At 35.5% G+C, this 17,464-nt stretch overlaps 1 protein-coding gene across 12 annotated transcripts in view; it reads left to right on the top strand.

Annotated features, from left to right (window-relative positions):
- The window catches only part of WDPCP (WD repeat containing planar cell polarity effector), a 426,161-nt gene that overhangs the window by 132,004 nt on the left and 276,693 nt on the right, over positions 1–17,464 (top strand). For all 12 annotated transcript variants that reach the window (XM_077915604.1, XM_077915602.1, XM_077915603.1 and 9 more), the window contains 3 exons: positions 8,864–8,978; positions 11,680–11,813; positions 15,338–15,529. In XM_077915604.1, coding sequence (XP_077771730.1) covers positions 8,864–8,978; positions 11,680–11,813; positions 15,338–15,529 — 441 coding nt within the window. The remainder of the gene's footprint in view (positions 1–8,863; positions 8,979–11,679; positions 11,814–15,337; positions 15,530–17,464) is intronic.

The following is a 17,464-nucleotide window of genomic DNA, read 5'->3' as shown; positions in this document are numbered from 1 at the left end:
TTGTTCTGTAACTTGCTTCACTTAACAGTGTATAACATATCTTTCAATATCTATATCTACTTCCTTATTTTTAGTAGGTGCATAATAATCCATAATTTGGATTTACCATGTTTTGAGTAATACTCTTTATAATAAGTAAGGAAGTTGGACATGGATGAACAATCTAATAATATTAAGGCAGTATAAGAGAAAAAGAGAATGTTGTTTTTTTTTTTAAGTAAGTGAAATTGCAGAGGAGAGGGACTCCAGTTTTCTATTTGATCCTTTTAGTAAGGAGCCACTATTGTAGTTCATTTTCAGTATGATTTAAATTCTGACTTCCTAGAAATGCATTTTGTGGCATAAAGGCATCTCTGTAAGACCATAAAATAAGAGATGTATTTGTGACTAGATATTTTAAGAGCTGCTTCTTTGTTTTTAAACAGCTTTATAGAAAAACACCGAAGACATATAAGAAGTTAAAAAAACCATCCATAATCCCAATTTTTGAAAACTCTATGAGGCTAAAAGTAAAAATTCATGCCTCTTGCTCCTAATTTCACCTCTTTGAGATACCTGGCATCAATGGTTTTGGGCATATTTTTTCTGACATTTTCTTGTATTTATACAGATAATTTCTGCATGCATATGTATATAATACACATATCACACTACTTTTTTTCCTTAAAAAATGAGATGATGCTATTCATGCAGGCCTGCAGCTTTTGGAAATTCTGCACCTCCCCCTCCAACTTCAACAATGTATCGTAGACTTGGGCAGAAAACTTCTGATTAAACTTATCTTTTATTGTATCTCCATTTGTTTCCTTCTACTAACAACATTCACAAAAACCAAACTCAGAAGCAGCTGATTTATTAACTAGCATGGCAATTTATTAATTTATAGTGTCAGATATATCTGGCATCATAGATTTTGTTCATTTGCTTGGGGGCATTCCCACCTGATAGCTGAATTACTCAAGAGACTATAGATAAGAATGTTGATTGGTGAGCTGAAAATTAGAACAAAGGCAAGGAGGTGTTCTTACAGGATATTTCTATCAAGCTACAGTAGCTCTCTGACTTGCCCTGGAGCTCTTTCTGTCTTGACAACTGGCATTAGTCATCACTTATTGCCCTGAACATCTAGAAACATACAGAACAGACTTCCTCCAGGCTCCTGATCTGAACTGTGCACTGCTCACCACTCCATTTAAGATACCTGACCAGGTCCTCAGTCATTACCCTTTCTTTATGTATTGAAAATGTTGATTAGAATTTGATGATCCCCCAAATCTGCTTGATGAAGATAGGAAAAACACGTTCACCTCCACAGCAGCTCATTTAGGAACCCTCTCCTCAGGTGAGCCTCTGTGGAAGTGACTCATATATGGAGCTTATGATCCTCAGTGTCTCCAGACATTGCCAGATGTCCCCTGGTGGCCAAAATCAGCCTCAGTTGAGAACCACTGGTTTAGAGGAAGAGTGGTTTAGAGTGAAGAAAGAGCTACAGAGAGGAAAACTGGATGGGATATAACATGGAGGTAAATGGAGAAATTAGAGTTAAGGATGTTAGTTTTCAGTGGTGTGAGAAAGAACATTGGATCTGTCCTATGTCTTGGTCTACTTTCCCACTAATTATGAGACTTTAAAAAAAAATAATAATTATGAGACCTTTGGTTAGTTGCTTTACCCTCCTGATTGTTAGTAAGTATGAAGCTTAAACTTGTTACTATTATTTTTTTAACTTTTATACTTATTAGGTATCAGAGTTGTACTAGCATTTTACAGACATTATAATGCATATAAAAGTCCTCTGTAAATTATAAAATTTTGTACAAAAGTGCTGTGCTATCTGATATGATTTCCTGTTCACTTTTCACCACTGCTTTTATCTCTTTTGATCTTTAAAACTACTGACAAATAGGGGAATCCCTGGGTAGCTCAGCGGTTTGACACCTGCCTTCGGCCCAGGGCATGATCCTGGAGTCCTGGGATCGAGTCCCACATTGGGCTCCCTGCATGGAGCCTGCTTCTCCCTCTGCCTGTGTCTCTGCCTCTCTCTCTCTGTGTCTCTCATTAATAAATAAATAAAATCTTTAAAAAATAAAATAAAACTACTGACAGATTTATTTTTGACTTGTTTTGTGTGTGTGAATTTCACCATGATTATAAATATTTTCTAGGAATCATCACTTTATGTAATATACATAAACATAAAAGAGGTGGCTTGAAAATTACATTAGGGAATAAAAAGTAGCATTACTCATAGTAAGTGAGAAAATGAGATTTCTTATATTGAAATAGACCTAGCAGGGCAAATTTCTAGGCATGTATCTATTCCATATATTGAGTAACACCATACAAATCTTTGGGAAACCCCATTGTTAACACTTCTCCGTCCAGAAAAATGCCTATTTATTTCTTGTCCTTTTGTTTCTTGTCCTTAAATCAGTTCCCTCTGGAGAGTCCATTAAATTTTTTTCTTCCTTGTCTTAACTGCATTCACTTTTGTTTCTCTACTTTAATGGATTAGTCAGGCATGATTTCCTTCTATACTCAAATGTTTGCTGAAAGAAGGAATAAATTACAGAAGACATGTTATCTTTCTTTTAGCAGGTTATCTACTAAAATGATCAGTGACACTACTCTTCGTTAAAGATTTCCACAATGTAAAATTGTTTGACTATCTATAGCTCTCAGTTTCTCCAGAATTAATCCCATGGATTGGATTGGGGACAGAATTGAGTGAGGTGTTGTGTACCATTGTGATGTAAATTCACTGGACCTCCATGAGAGTGGCTCTATAATACCTTAAATATTTGCTTCAGCCCTGGAATTCACTCCAGTGGCCCTAATACTTTATTGCCTCTCTAAATTGTAGTGTTTAGGTCCTGCTGTCTCCCACCTATCTGCTAATGATTTTGGGTACTGCTAATGATTTTTAGTACTGACCTTGTATACCTTTACTTATCATTTTTTTCCTCAGATGTGATAATAATCACATGGATTTGGGGAGAGTTTTCTTAACCAATGAGAATATTGAAGTCAGTGGGATTGTTTTTGATCACTATTATAAAACACCTCATCCACAATTATTGCACCAGTTCTTCTTGAATACTTGAGACCAAGTGTGAGACCCACTCTTCTCTGTGGGTATTAAACTCTCTCTTCTAGGAAGCAACTATTAATCATAACCAAACCTCCATGTCTCTCTGAAATGAGGTCTTCTCCTGTATTCTTTATATACTCTACTAACATGTGTCTTCCTTATTCACCATTGTATCCCCTCATATAGTTGCATTATATGGGAGGCACTCACGTCTTTTGACCTAGTGAATGAAATGAAACTCAGGTTCTTGTGGTTGTTTATGTTTTGTTTGGATTAATAGTATCATCTGATATAATTTTCTTTTTCTTTTCCCAGTGCCATTTCACCTCCAATTAAATACTGAAACTAAGGTTAGGAGAAATCACTCGAAGGGCCATCTGAAGATTGTGGGAATCATTTGTCACTTTTTAAAAGAGAAAGCCTCTTTGGTATGAGCTTATTGGAGAAAATGAGAAGGAGAGATGATAAAGGCAATGGAAAGAAACATGTACAAAGCAGAAATAATAAGAAATATACTTCCTGTCTACGAGGCCATCTGAGAAAAGAAGTTTTCATTCTTATTTTGCCCTAGTCATGTTCTGCACAAAGAACAACGTTAAAATTGGAACAATTTTGGGAAATCTCATGGGCCTTCCATTGATTGTTCCTGTGGATCTATTTTCAAGCTCAGATCTGCTCTGTAGTGGCTTTCCTTTACTTCTCTCGTCTTTTTCATTTTCTGACCTGTCAGAATTCTCCAATTCCTTGCAGTAAGATAGAACAATATCTTTTTTTTTTTAAAGATTTTAATTATTTATTCATGAGAGACACAGAGAGAAAGAGGCAGAAACACAAGCAGAGGGAGAAGAAGCAGGCTCCATGCAGGAAGCCAGACGCAGGACTTGATCCTGGGACCCCTGGATCACGCCCTGAGCCAAAGGCAGACGCCCAACCACTGAGCCACCTGGGCGTCCCAAGATAGGACAATATCTTAGTGTCCCTTTTCCTTCTTGTTCTGCCGAATCTTATGTAGGCCATTTTTATTTTAGAGAGTTTAAAAGCAAACCTTTTGGGGAAACAGGTGGAAACACTTTCCTGTCTGAACCTGAATATTCTTTTCCTGAACTTCAGACAAATTTTTCCTGATTCTGGTTATCTCCGTTATTATATCCAGGACTATCTTTGGCACCGGTATTTGGAAACTTTATGCTTTCCCACAGGTTGTTTTATAAAAATGTTAATTAGCTTATTAATTTATCTATATCTTCTTATTTCAAAATCTAGTGTCAGAGATACCTCTAGGCCACAAGACATTTAGAGATCTATAATGATGCACATAGCTTGATCCTAATGAGTACCCAGACTAACTCAATAAGGGTGCTAACGTGACCTTTTAACACCTCTACAGATTGGAATGCTTCAAACCTCAGACCATGGGCCTCTTTCTCTTTCAACTTTTATTGATTGATTGAGTGAAATTTTTTTTTTCCTCATGGCTCTAGAGAGTAGAATTCCAAGATCAGTGTGCTGTCAGGGTTGCATTCTGTTAAGGCCCCTCACCCTGGCTTAAAGACAGCAGTCTTCTTACTATATCATTATATGGCCTTTCCTCTGTTTGTGGACATGGAGGGAGAGAGAGAGGGAGAAAGAGCGAACTTCTGTTTTCTCTTCCTCCTCTTATGAGAATATGAGTCAGAGTGGATTGTGGCCCTAACCATATGACCTCTCTAACTCATTTTTTAAGGACCGCTTATCCAGTTCCATGACTTTAAACACTACCTTTATATTCTTGATGACTCCTAAATATATATCTCCAGCCCTTACATCACCCTAAGCTTCAGACTCATTTCTAATTGTCTACTCAATATCTCTACTCATATGTCCGTAGACACGATAAACTAACATGTTCAAAACCAAACTTTTGATCCCTCCTAAATATGTATTTCTTTGAGTCTTGCCTATCTCATTAAATCCATTTGCTCAGCCCAGATATTTTTGAGTTTTTCTCTTGTATGCCATATCCAATCCTTCTGCAGGTCCTGGTTGATTCCCTCTAAAATATGTCTCAAATCTGTCCACATATCATTTCCTCTAGCATTGCCATTCTATCCAAGCCATCATCATCTCTCACCTGGACCACTGCAATAGCCTCCTAATAGTCTCCTAGCTTCTACTTTTGCCCATACCCCTCTTTAAAACATAAATTAGATTATAATTCTCTGCTGCTTAAAATCCAGTAATTTCTCATCAACCTAACCTGGCCCTAGAGCTACCTCTTTGATTTCATCCTCTATGAATATATATCACTGTCACTCATTTCCCCTTAGCTACTTTGCCCTGGCTTTCTTCAGTCATTCCAGGCACATTCTGACCTTAGAGTTTTTGCATTTGCAGTTCTCTGCCTCGATTCCCTTTCTCCAAATAATACTATGATTTGTTCAATCATAGTACTCAAATCATAGTACTCAAATGTCATTTCCTTAGAGAGGTCTTTTTTTTTTTTTCTTTATTAGTCATTCTAAAAACAGCATTCTCCTAAAATCCCCATCCTTACTGTGCTTTATTTTTCTCTGTAGTTCTTATTGCCATCTGACATTATACCAAAATTCTTTACCTGTAGCTTGTGTCTACATGAGAATGCAAGCTCCCTGAGGTGAGGGAGGGCAAGGGCTTTGTTATGTTCACTGCTGTTGTCTTCAGTACCTAGAATAGGGCCTGGCTTTTACAAAATACTAAATATATATTTGTGGAATGAGTGAATTGAATATAAGGATAAGTGGCTGCACGTATCCTTTGAACAAAGATTCTGAAGGAATGCTGAAACTCAGTGGGCAGGATTCACAGTTCCCAAATCACTGCTCCTATCTCCATGTGGTATCTACTGCAGCACGCATGCTTTCTTTCTTACTGTACCTTGACACTTACCCTTCGAATCCTTTCTAGCTTAAGTCCACCTTTTACTTACTCTCACAGGTTGCACTTTATATCTCCATCCCACAAGACTGGTCTTTTAGAATTACCTTTCTGAGATAGCAAATGCTCAAACATAGAAACAGCAGTTACTATTAGGAGATGAGGGTTAGTTCATGATGCTGGTGCCTAAGAGCAGAAAATAAGGAACAAGAAATTTGGGACTTGGACAAATTAAATTCTGCAGTTCTGGAGGAACTTGCACATATCTTGGAAACAATATCCTTATGAAATCATAGCAATTGGGAAAGGTGACAAAAGGATAGTACTGGTGACAACTAACCTGGAGTCTAGTGTACCCTATTTAGTATTGAGTCCAGTCTGGGCACAAGATTTTTAGAAAGACAAAAATAGGTGTTCAGAGATGGCAAATAGTATAGTGAATACACATCATATGAGTATTGGTCGAATAATAAAAATTGCAAACATATACTATGTGCTAGGCATTCTAAATACTGTTTGTAAAAAGTTATTTAATGCTCATCCTATGAGGTAGATGTTACTCTATCTTTTTGGATGAGGAAATGAAGTTACAGAGAAGTTAAGTAACTCCACAAGGTCCCATAGCTAGTAAGAGGTAGAACCAATGCTGATTTCATTCCGATTTCAGAGTCCATGCTTAACACTATCTTTTAATATTTTAATATATGCTATTGAAAAATTCAGGTTATTATGGAAGTTCTTGGAAGGCAGTATTTTTACCTCAGCTCAAGTGTCACCATCTCCCTATTCGATATCCCTAGTCTCCCCAGTATGTACTCCTATAATAGGACCAGCAATAGCACTTTATTACACTTATTTGCTTGTATCTCTGCCTCTCTCAACCTGCCTTTAACCTATTTTGAGGACAATATTTTATTCTCTTTTGAGCCATTAAACTTAGTTTAGTGCTTGCCATATAATCAACATTCAGTTTTTGTTGAATGAAAAAAAAATGAATGAATGATCTCTAAATCAATTAGTAAGATAATGAACTCCTAATCACTGGATGTATTCAAGCACGGACTGAATACTTGAGGGATGCTTGAAGGGATGCTGCAGAAGGAACTTCCACATTTGTGGAAGATTAGACTAAGTTTCTATCTGACCATGAATAATCTGATCCTATAATGAGTTAAATTATGATTTTTTTTCTTCGAACATTTCATTAGCACCTAGTGTATGCCTGGTATTGTTTTAGACATGAAGAAACAAAGACAAAAGTGTCCTAGCCAGTATCCATAAAGAGCTGGTAGTCAGTGGATAATTAAGAAAAGAGATGCTCAAGATTATAGATGTAAAGTTTTAGTAGATAAAAATAAATAGAAAAGGAACAGATCTTAGACATGTTTTGAATAAATGGGGGAGGGAGAAAAAAGCTGTGACATAGGGGGGAACTAGGTATGAAAGATGACCCTAAAACTGCCTGCCTGAGAAGGGAGAATTTAGAAGTAAAGACCATGTGCTATGTTATGGGGGAATTCCCCAAAGGGAAATATCAGTGTTAGCCATCAAAGTGTATTGCAGGGCTGGATGTAATTCAGTAGGGATTAATTTGTGAATATTTTGAAATTCTTGGAACAAATGTTCTTATTAGTTTCCCAAATGAATAAAAATGATCACATCTTCATGCCGTCTGCCTCCTTTAGGGGCATTGACATTAAATGGACAATCTATTAAGTCATGTGGGACGCTTCAGTTTCTTTTCCTATTCATATGCCTGGAATCTGTTGTGCAGTGGGGAAGTAATAGTCTTTCTTTATATTAACCTGGTCCCTCTTGCTGCTCATCCTTCACACATGTCTAAATATGTCTTGACACAGAATCATCCTTTCTAGCTGGGACATGATGCCTAGGTAGGTGGGGAATTCCCCTGTTTTGTTTAAAATCATAGTTGTCTTTGAGTTTGGCTAGCATGTTGATAATTAGTTTACTGACAATTGGTTTTTTTTCTTTTTATACCATATGCTATTGCATGATTCATCTGCCTTGAGTCTGTTGCCTTGAAGGTGAAACAATTTCTTCCAATGTTGATATTTCATAATCTCATAGATAACAAGCATACGCATATGCATAGTCCTTTCAGAAGTTTTAAACATTTGGAGATGAATGAATTATGTTGCCACAAATGGAAAGGAGCAGTATAACATCATAATGGTGATATCCAGTCATCTTTTTTTGGGTGGTTGGATGAATACTGGTATTGGTAAAGCCCAGCTATTTTACTATGTATCTCTTTTTGAGAAATTGTTTGTGGTATGTATTATTTATTTATGAATTTTATAGTTTGACATTTTACTTTAGTTGCCTAGATTTACATGTATTTTAATATTTTTAAACTGACAAGATCTTTGTTTGTAGAAGTGGGGTTTAAATTCCAAATAAATTGTAGCGTTCACTGTTTATAGTCTAATGTAGCATTTTTTTATATTTGATGTATAGCAAACCTTCAGAAATCTCTTAATTTGACATAAATAGTAATCTTTCGAAATACTTTAATAAAACATAGTACATTTCTGAATGCAATGCAAAACAGTTACTTCTACATGGGTGCTTTCTAAGTGTTTTGATGATTAGACTACTAATAATCATGGACTAAATTCAGTTTCTGCACAAAGCTTTATTCAGTGCATTTATTGTGTTGCATCATTTAGTCACCTGTATCTTTTTACTCAGAATGGCAGTGATTGTTTCTGATGAAGAAAAACTCTTTATAATTTCATGGTGTAGATGCCTATGTATATATATCTTTATAATTTATATATTTGAAGAGAGACTTTTTTTTAAAGACTCTAATTCTCAGTATATCTCCTCTCCCCCTCTGATCCCTTTACCTGGTTTTAGCTCCTCTTTGGTTCAGGTGTGCTGGTGTCCTTAAGCCTCTCTGGGCCACAGCTGGAGAAAGTGGTGATTGACAGAAGCCTGGTGGGGAAGCTCATCTCTGACTCCATCAGTGATGGTAATTACCCCCATGTGCAAATCAATTGCCTACATAAACAGTGGGGCAGGAGAAATAGTGTGTCAACAGGTACACTAATTATTACCACTGGGGACTTCCAAACACAAGTAATCGCTTATAATAGCATAGTTACAACCCCTGGGACCAATACAGGTTTTGACTAATATTTAATACCAAAATTGTGTCAAGCACTGGGCTCATATTCTGAGTATTTTTCACTTTTTCATTTAAAAAATGTGAACATATTTTCAAAACAGGGTGGGGTTTTTGTGTGTGTTCTTTCAAAATTAATCCCCTATTGACATTTCAAATATTTTTCACTTTCAAATGAATTTTGAATGAATGACCCAAACATGTCAATACAGGCACCAATAAAAAAAAAAAATCTGTAATTTGCTAGTAGGAAGATCCTTTGTTACCAAAATCTATGAATACTAACTTTTGAGAAAATTTAGGCAATATTTCTAAATATCAAAAACCAATGCCAAATATACTAGATGAAGCTGGATCCTTTTAAGTGTACCATAATCAGTATATAATTGCTACAAAGCACATATCAAGGGGTACCTGGGTGGTATAGTTGGTAGGATGGCTAACTTTAGGTTTCAGCTTGGGTTGTGAGTTCAAGGTCAGACATCAAGCCCGGTGTCAAGCCCTGTGTTGAGCTCCATGCTCGGCACAGAGTCAGAGTTAGCTTGGATTTCTCTCTTCTTCTCCCTTTGTCCCTCTCCCACCCTCACCCTCCCGTGCACATGTGGGTATGCACTCTCTCCCTTCCTCAAATAAATAACTCTTTAAAAAAACACATGAAAAAATATTTTAAACCAGTTATTAAAAAGGTAGGATACTGACATTTATTGAGCCCTAAAAGGCTCTAAGATCCATGTCAACCTACTTATTTAATCAAAAATAGCGTTATATGGTATAGTTATTTCTATTTTATAAATAAAGAAATTGAAGCTAAGACACTAAGGAACATGCCCGCAAATGAGATACTAAGGGAACAGCTTGAAAATAACACAACTGAGATTGTAACCCAGGTTCTAGCTGCAGAGCCCATTTTCTTTCTGCTATACTGTGCTGATTCCTGAGGTTTTTAAGGTCATATTCTTTTATTGAAGGTAAAAAGGTTTAAGAAACAAGTGGCATTATCATTAGTGATTGAAAATTCTCTTTATCCTAACTGAATAATCAAAACAAAGTGTGATCTAGTGGACAGAGGTGAGAATACAGAAACCTTCCTGTGCTCTGCCATGTGCTCTCACTAGCTACCTCTGAATAAATTGGACACAATTTCATCCTCCTCCAGAAAAGCACTTTGCAGGATGGCTATAATTAGCAACATTCATGACAATAATAAGCTGGGGGTGGGATTGTAAGTATGCCATTTCTTCTTCCTTACAGGAACATGGTGTCAAGGAAGCTTCCTATGGAAGAGTTTCCGTTTTCATATGTGTAATAATTGACCCCTCTATTCACACTGCAAATAAAATAGTGGCTGTGATGATTTTGTCATGTTGATGCTCCTCTCTAAGAATTAAAAGGAGATTTCCAACACTATTCATGTCTTTGAGATATCTCTTTTTACTTGTTTCTTTTATTTATACCCAAAATAATACACTCTCATGAGACCATGATAACAATGTGATTTCTTGGCAGTTCTCCAGATTCTCCTGTAATTGTGTAGATATACTCTTGGTTGCTGCTTGCATAGCCAGGGGTATGGAAGTAAAGAAAAATATATGAAACATACAAAAATTTCTTTATGGTAGGAGCAATATAAAACATTTCTCAAATTCCTATTATACTAAGTTTTTATCAATAATATTTATAACATTAATAGCCCTTTATGTAACTCATGAATTTTAATTGTCTACCTACTTGTGTGCATTAGAAATAAAGCTGTAGAAATATTTTTGCTAATCTTCATTACTAGATATTAACTTCTGTTATGTGTGCATATTGAGCGTAATACCCTTTATTTCATTCAGCTTGTATTCATTGATGAAAGAAGGTTCATTGATGAGAAATTTAAAAATATAAAACATACAGGGATGCCTGGATGACTTGTCAGTTAAGCATCTGACTTTTGCTTGGGTCATGATCTCAGAGTCTTGGGTTGGAGCCCTGTGTTGGGCTCCCCGCTTAGTGGGGAGTCTGCTTCTCTCTCTTCCCTCTCCCCGCCCCCTGCTTGTGTGCATGTGCACTCACAAATGAATGAATGAATGAATGAAATGAAATTGGTGGAAAACATTGATCTGTATTCCCTAAAAAATGAATTTATTCTCAGGTGGTTTATATCATGTAAACACAGGATTAAAGGCTAAGTACAAATAAAAGTAAATCTTTACATTCAGATATGAAATAATCTTTAATAAATAATCTTTAATTTATGCTTTTCTAGCTCTACTTCCAAATGTAGCTTACTTGGTTATTGTCCCCAAACATCAGTGTATCATAAAATGGTCTTAGGAAAAAAGGAAAAAGTATCAAATCCATGCATGACTAAATTTATGATTATTGTTTCTGATATCTTTAATATCCTTGTAAAATAATGATATTTAGGAGACTAGTTATTTCAATTGTTATTTATCTTATGAGAATAACTTTTCGTAATATTTTGGTGAAAACATTTCTCAATTCATTATTATTTTATTCTAATTTAGTATTTTATGATATCAAATCTGTATTTGTTTTTTAGCTCTTCTCACAGACAGTTTCATCATCTTATCATTTTTGGCACAAAACAAACTATGTTTTATTCAGTTTGCCAAGAAGATGGGTTCTCCTGATACAAACAAAAGATTGGAAAAACTCTCAGCCTTGGATTATAAGGTAGAGATTTCAATTTATAGAGTTGTATTATTAATTATTAAGGCATACTAGAGTATCACATTGATTGATATTATACTCATTATTCTTGAATATTTCTAGATTTCAGACAAACCAGAGTTAATTGTTTGATTATGGTTGTTTCAATGGAAATATTGGCTTTCCCACCTTTTCTTGTTTATTCTCATCATGAGAGTCTAATAATGGCATGTTTGGAGCAATTTATGTAGTATTTATGGAAATCAAAGATAGATAATAAAGACAAGTCACACATTTGAAAATGGTTTTCTTGCTAAGGGCAGTATATATACTATTCTCATTTTTCTCTAAGACCTCATATCACCTAGGCAAAGATAGCTTGGCTATCCTTCTGGCTTCCGTTTCACAAGAAAAGAAAGAAGAAAGAAGGCACTTCCAGAGGTTAATAAAAAAGTGTAATAAACAAGGAGTGGGAAGACCCCTCACCCCCCACATACACATATACCCAACTATAACTAGAGAAAAATGCAAAACAAAATCTCCTTCATATGTTAGTATCTCTCCCTTCACTAACTCCAGGTAATTTGTTTCCTTGTATCAGGGATTTTACATCTGTTAAGGCAGGATTTTTATTTTAAATGATGTGTTTCATATAAGTTTTGCCACATTACATTTTAACTGCTTGGAAGGCACACACTCTGCTAGGATGAGTATCTAATACATTTTCCAGGCTGTTTCAGTTCAAGGCCTCTTTTCAGCAATGACTTGTGTTTGCAAGATTGATCCAGCCTCTGTGACGTGGATTTGAGACAGTTCACTGTTCACTGGGAACAGAGCTGATATACAGCTTCCTTAAAAAAGATGCACACTTATGCCATACCCAGAGTATCTATCCATAATACGGGCAAAGATTTTTAGAAGTCAGCTTTGTGGCTTGAAACTTTGTGTGTGTTTCTGAAAAAGTAGTATTCAGGCTAACCTTTTGCCCTTTGGGATTATTTCTTATTGTGATTGAGGTGGTAGTGGTATGGGGAGGATTTAAATTTATTTGGTAGAAACATCTAGTCTTGTAAAAAGATTTTCAACATGGGATAAAGTATATTAAATGAGTTTTTCATTCTGGTAATAAACTGTAATTTGGTTCTATTTGCCAACTTTGTGGAGCTTCCATTACATTTTGTATAATATTGATTTTCTTTAATTGAAGTCAGTGGTACTCCTATTATATTTTGATTAGTAAAAAAAACTGATCTTAACATTCTTAATGGGATATTATCTTCCAGGTTGGCTAGCTGTAGATTTATTTGAAATGTTGCTTATTTACAAATACTGGTCTTTAAAATACACCAATATGTAAAAGGTAAATAAATTAATGAAATGCTCCAATATGCAGTAACTCAAACTTTTTATGTTTTCAATGCTATGATGTCAAATTTTATATGATGTTTTTTCAACTTAGGTATAATGGATAGCTTAATAGTCTTCTTAGCTGAAGGATAGTAGCTGCCCATTAATGAGATCAGAGGGGGAACTGTCAGAATGTCATCTTTTCTTACAAGAAGATTTGAAAAATAGACTTACTATATGGACTCTTCACTTTAAAAGAATTGTTTATTCTTTCTGCCTTTGGGTTTGAGAACAGGGGCACTCTACATCATTTCTATACATTGGAGAAGTGACCTACTTCCCTTTGGAAAAGCCCAAGGATTCCTTTCTGGTTCAGTATTTAAAATATAGGTATTTAAAAACTTAGTAAAAACTGCCATTTGTCTTTTGGAAGGATAATTTAAGAAACTTGTTCACTTTACTTGCCCTGTTGACCATCATGATAGAATACTAATGCCATTAAAAACTCACAGGAAATAGGAAATTTCAGTTAACATGCATGGTTTGCACTACGAGGAATGAAAGTGTCAGTCTCTTAACTATTTTCTCATCTAGAAATTCGTAAGTAACATGTTGACATGGCAATAGGACATCAAATAGTGTATATTTATTTGTAAGGACTTAGCAATTCCATTATGGTACTTATCTCAAGATAAGTAGTTAAAATAGTGATATTGGGAGCATAAATATGAGAATTTGCACTTCAAAGCCTAAAGTACATCTGTGTTGTCTGTCATTGCCCATTTGGATTTTAAAACAAAGAAATAGTGTAGAATATTATAATTCTGCTTTTCTTTACAGCTGTAGCATAATTTAATTCTTTCAGAATGAAATAATTTTGGCAAAGAAAATTGCAGGGTAAATATCAAAAACGACTGACCTTTAACAAGTTTTCCAGTCTACATTTTAAAAATCCAATTCAATTTATTTAACAGGGAAGGGACAGTGCAAGGAGTTAAATGTTTACCATGAGAGAACAACACTGGTAATTACTTTGATTTCAGTTCCTTTTGATGTGCATTCAGAGGATGAAGAGGTCAATAATATTATGGCCATGCAAATAGAAAAGGGTTCCTTTTGACCATATTAAAAAAAAATAGCAGAGGATTATTAAAGCATTAACCTTGATTTTAATGGCCTTGGTTGAGTGGTGAGATCACAATTTGGATGAGCCTGATTATTTACTAAATACAATACATAAATGCAACGGGTTCTTAACACCCATTGCACTCTGGCATTATCGCATTACTGCCATCCTTTGTTGCCTTGCAGACAGGAATATGAAAGCAATCTGTCATGTAGTGAGACTGGCTCCAGAAGCATTTCTCTGATAAGAAGACCCCCTGCCCTTTGCTAGTGTCTGGTCCAGTAGGCTTAGCCATGCGCTTAATCCCCAGAAAGTGGTTCGATTATTGCTGACCAGCAATGGCAAGATAGTTTTTTTTTTCTTCCAAGCTATCAACCTTCCATTAATTCCTTAAGCAGAAATACGGTGCAATCTATATTTCCTTGGCATGTGTCACCCAGATGGTGCCGTGCTTATGTTTTCAAATAACCATGTTCCAAAATAACATAGTTTGAATAATAAATTCTACAAATCCTTCCTAAGAAAGAGAAGCATAATTCTCAGAAGCTGCATAAACTTTTACGCATGATGCTATGGCTTATCCCTTTATGCAGAATATATGTGTATATGTCTCATATATTCTTTAAAGTGATATTTCCTCAAGTTGTTTTTCCTTTTATTGTTGTCAGTCATTGTTAAAGTGTTATGTCTTAAACAGTAGTGAGATACTCTTGGTCAGCAGTACTGAACTTGTCATTTAATATAGCTGGTCTTAAATCCTATGTGTAGGTCGATGCTGTCAAGCAGCCATGACTGTACATTTTGGTATTGATTGGGATTGCTACAGCCAATTCCTCCCTAACTCACATTTCTCCTTTTCCTTTCCTCTGCTAAAAATGGGGAGAATTTTGAACATATGTCTTTTTTATATATGTGTCAAAAGAATTTGGTAAATTCTGACACCTCCTTAAGCACATGTTTAACATGCATATTTACTTGCATTTATCTACATTTACAGATGCTTTAATTTTTGTAATACTGTGAGGATTTTGCATTAAAAAATGATTCTCATATGCTTTTTTTCCTTGATAATTAGATTTCCTATTACGAGATACCAGGCCCAGTAAACAGAACAACAGAGCGTCGTCTAGCTATCAATTGTGTTCAGGATATAGTTGTCTGCTGGTGGCCATTGGTCAGTGATGATGCTTGGCCTTGGGCCCCCATTTCTCCAGAGAAGGACAGAGCCAATCTGCTGCTCCTAGGTTATGCTCAAGGAAGACTGGAGGTAAATATAAAGCAAATATATACATTTTGTTGAAGAGCAAATAAAATAGGATTATTAGTTTTTCTATTCTGAAATAAGGATGAATACTTTGTTAAGCCTAGAATTTATTTTTCTAAATTCTCAAAGAAAGAAATTATGAATAAAGTGGGGGTTCTTAAAAGTATCATATCTATAGGGTAAACAGAGAATTCCAGGGCTGGCCTGAATCTCACAATGATTAAGAACACAGCCTTCTGGGTTCAAATCCTAGCTATGCCACTACCTAGCTCTCTGTCCTTGAGCAAGGTATTAACCTCTGTGCACTGTGCTTTCATTATTTGAAAAATAGAGTTAATGAAGATAAGTATGTTAATATATGCATTTAGAGCAATACCTACATATAGTAAACTCTCAAATATGGACCACTGTTGTGATTCTTATTATCGTTATTAGTACTGTCATTATTGTTTGCCCATAATTTCCAGCCTGCCAAAGCTATATTATCAATCACCTTCTTTATACTTCAGTCATTGAATCAGCAGTCAAGTGCTTATTTTGTGGAAGACTGTGGTGCCAAACCATGGCTGAGGCAAGAATTTATAAGGATGGCTGTAGAGCAATGGCCTTCTCAGTCTAGAATTGTGCCTCAAACAGGAACAAGGGTTAATCTAGGAGGCAATGACAGTAGTTCACTCCACCTATTCCTGACAGTGGTTCCAACATCATTCATTATGTTGTAATTTCACCTTGGACCAGTACTTTGAGTATGGAATTCTGTTTTTATAATTTAAAACAAAAGCAACCTTCCTGTTTCTTCAAGTTTTTGCCTGAGTAAAATATAGATAGTCCCAGATTATACATGGTTTGACTTAGGATTTTTGACTTTGCCATGATGTGGAGGCAGTACATGTTCAGTAGAAGCCATACTTTAGAATTTTGATCTTTTTCAAAGAACAAAAGATCTTCTTCGTCTATGATAGGTGATAGGATACTTTCCCATGATGCTGGGCAGTGGCAGTCAGCCACAACTTCCAGTTAGCCAGGCAATCATGAAGATAAACAACCGATACCCTTATAACCATTCTGTACGCATACAATCATTCTGATTTTTGTTTTCAGTACACTATTTGATAAATTGTATGAGATATTCAGTAATTTATTATAAAATAGGCTTTGTGTTAAGTGATTTTGCCCAACTAGTATAGGCTAATTTAAATTTCCGAGCATGTTTAAGCTAGGTGAGGCTAAGCTGTGATGTCCGGTAGGTTAGGTGTATTAAATGCATTTTCAACTTGTGACGGGTGTATTGGGATTTAAGGCAAGGAAGACAGTGGTATGTTTCTGTGCTTCCTCTAAATCTATTATCTATTGGGCTTTAATTCTGAGATATAATGAACAAGTCCAGGTATTTTCTATCTCTACCTGCCTCTTCTGGTGTTATAAACTTTCAGGCTGCCTTTTAAGACTGCAGAGTCATTTATAATTAATTAATTAATTAACCTTTTTCTGGAACTTTTCCAATTTTGTTGTAGTAACTAAAACCACTTATAATGCTTTAAGTGTGGATTTGTGAGGCTAAGAAGTGCTTTGTTCCTATTCACTTGCTTTTCATGCCCACTGCTTTCTTGATCTTGGGTTCAGAAGCTAATTGAGTAAAAGACTTCATCAAAATGATTGTAATAAAGCTAATTAGAATTCTATTAAATATTCTGCCTTATAATAAAGGTAAAAATAATTTAGTTATACTTTACATAAATTACCTGTATTTGAAAGGAGCGTATTACACGAAATTAGTGTTCTAAAGGGTATACATATGATCTACATACCTTATCTCCTGGTGTCATCTAGATCATGGACTTTGGAGTTGGACAAACCTAGTTTACCTGTTGGTTGGACCATATACATACTAACTGTGTAAACTTAGTCAAATTTACTCCCTCTAAGCTTCTGCCTGCT

The sequence above is a fragment of the Canis aureus genome, chromosome 11 (genome assembly GCF_053574225.1).
Source record: "Canis aureus isolate CA01 chromosome 11, VMU_Caureus_v.1.0, whole genome shotgun sequence".
NCBI classification, from domain to species: Eukaryota; Metazoa; Chordata; class Mammalia; order Carnivora; family Canidae; genus Canis; species Canis aureus.
Note: the sequence above shows the minus strand (reverse complement) of the source record. Positions and strands in the feature narration are given on the sequence as shown.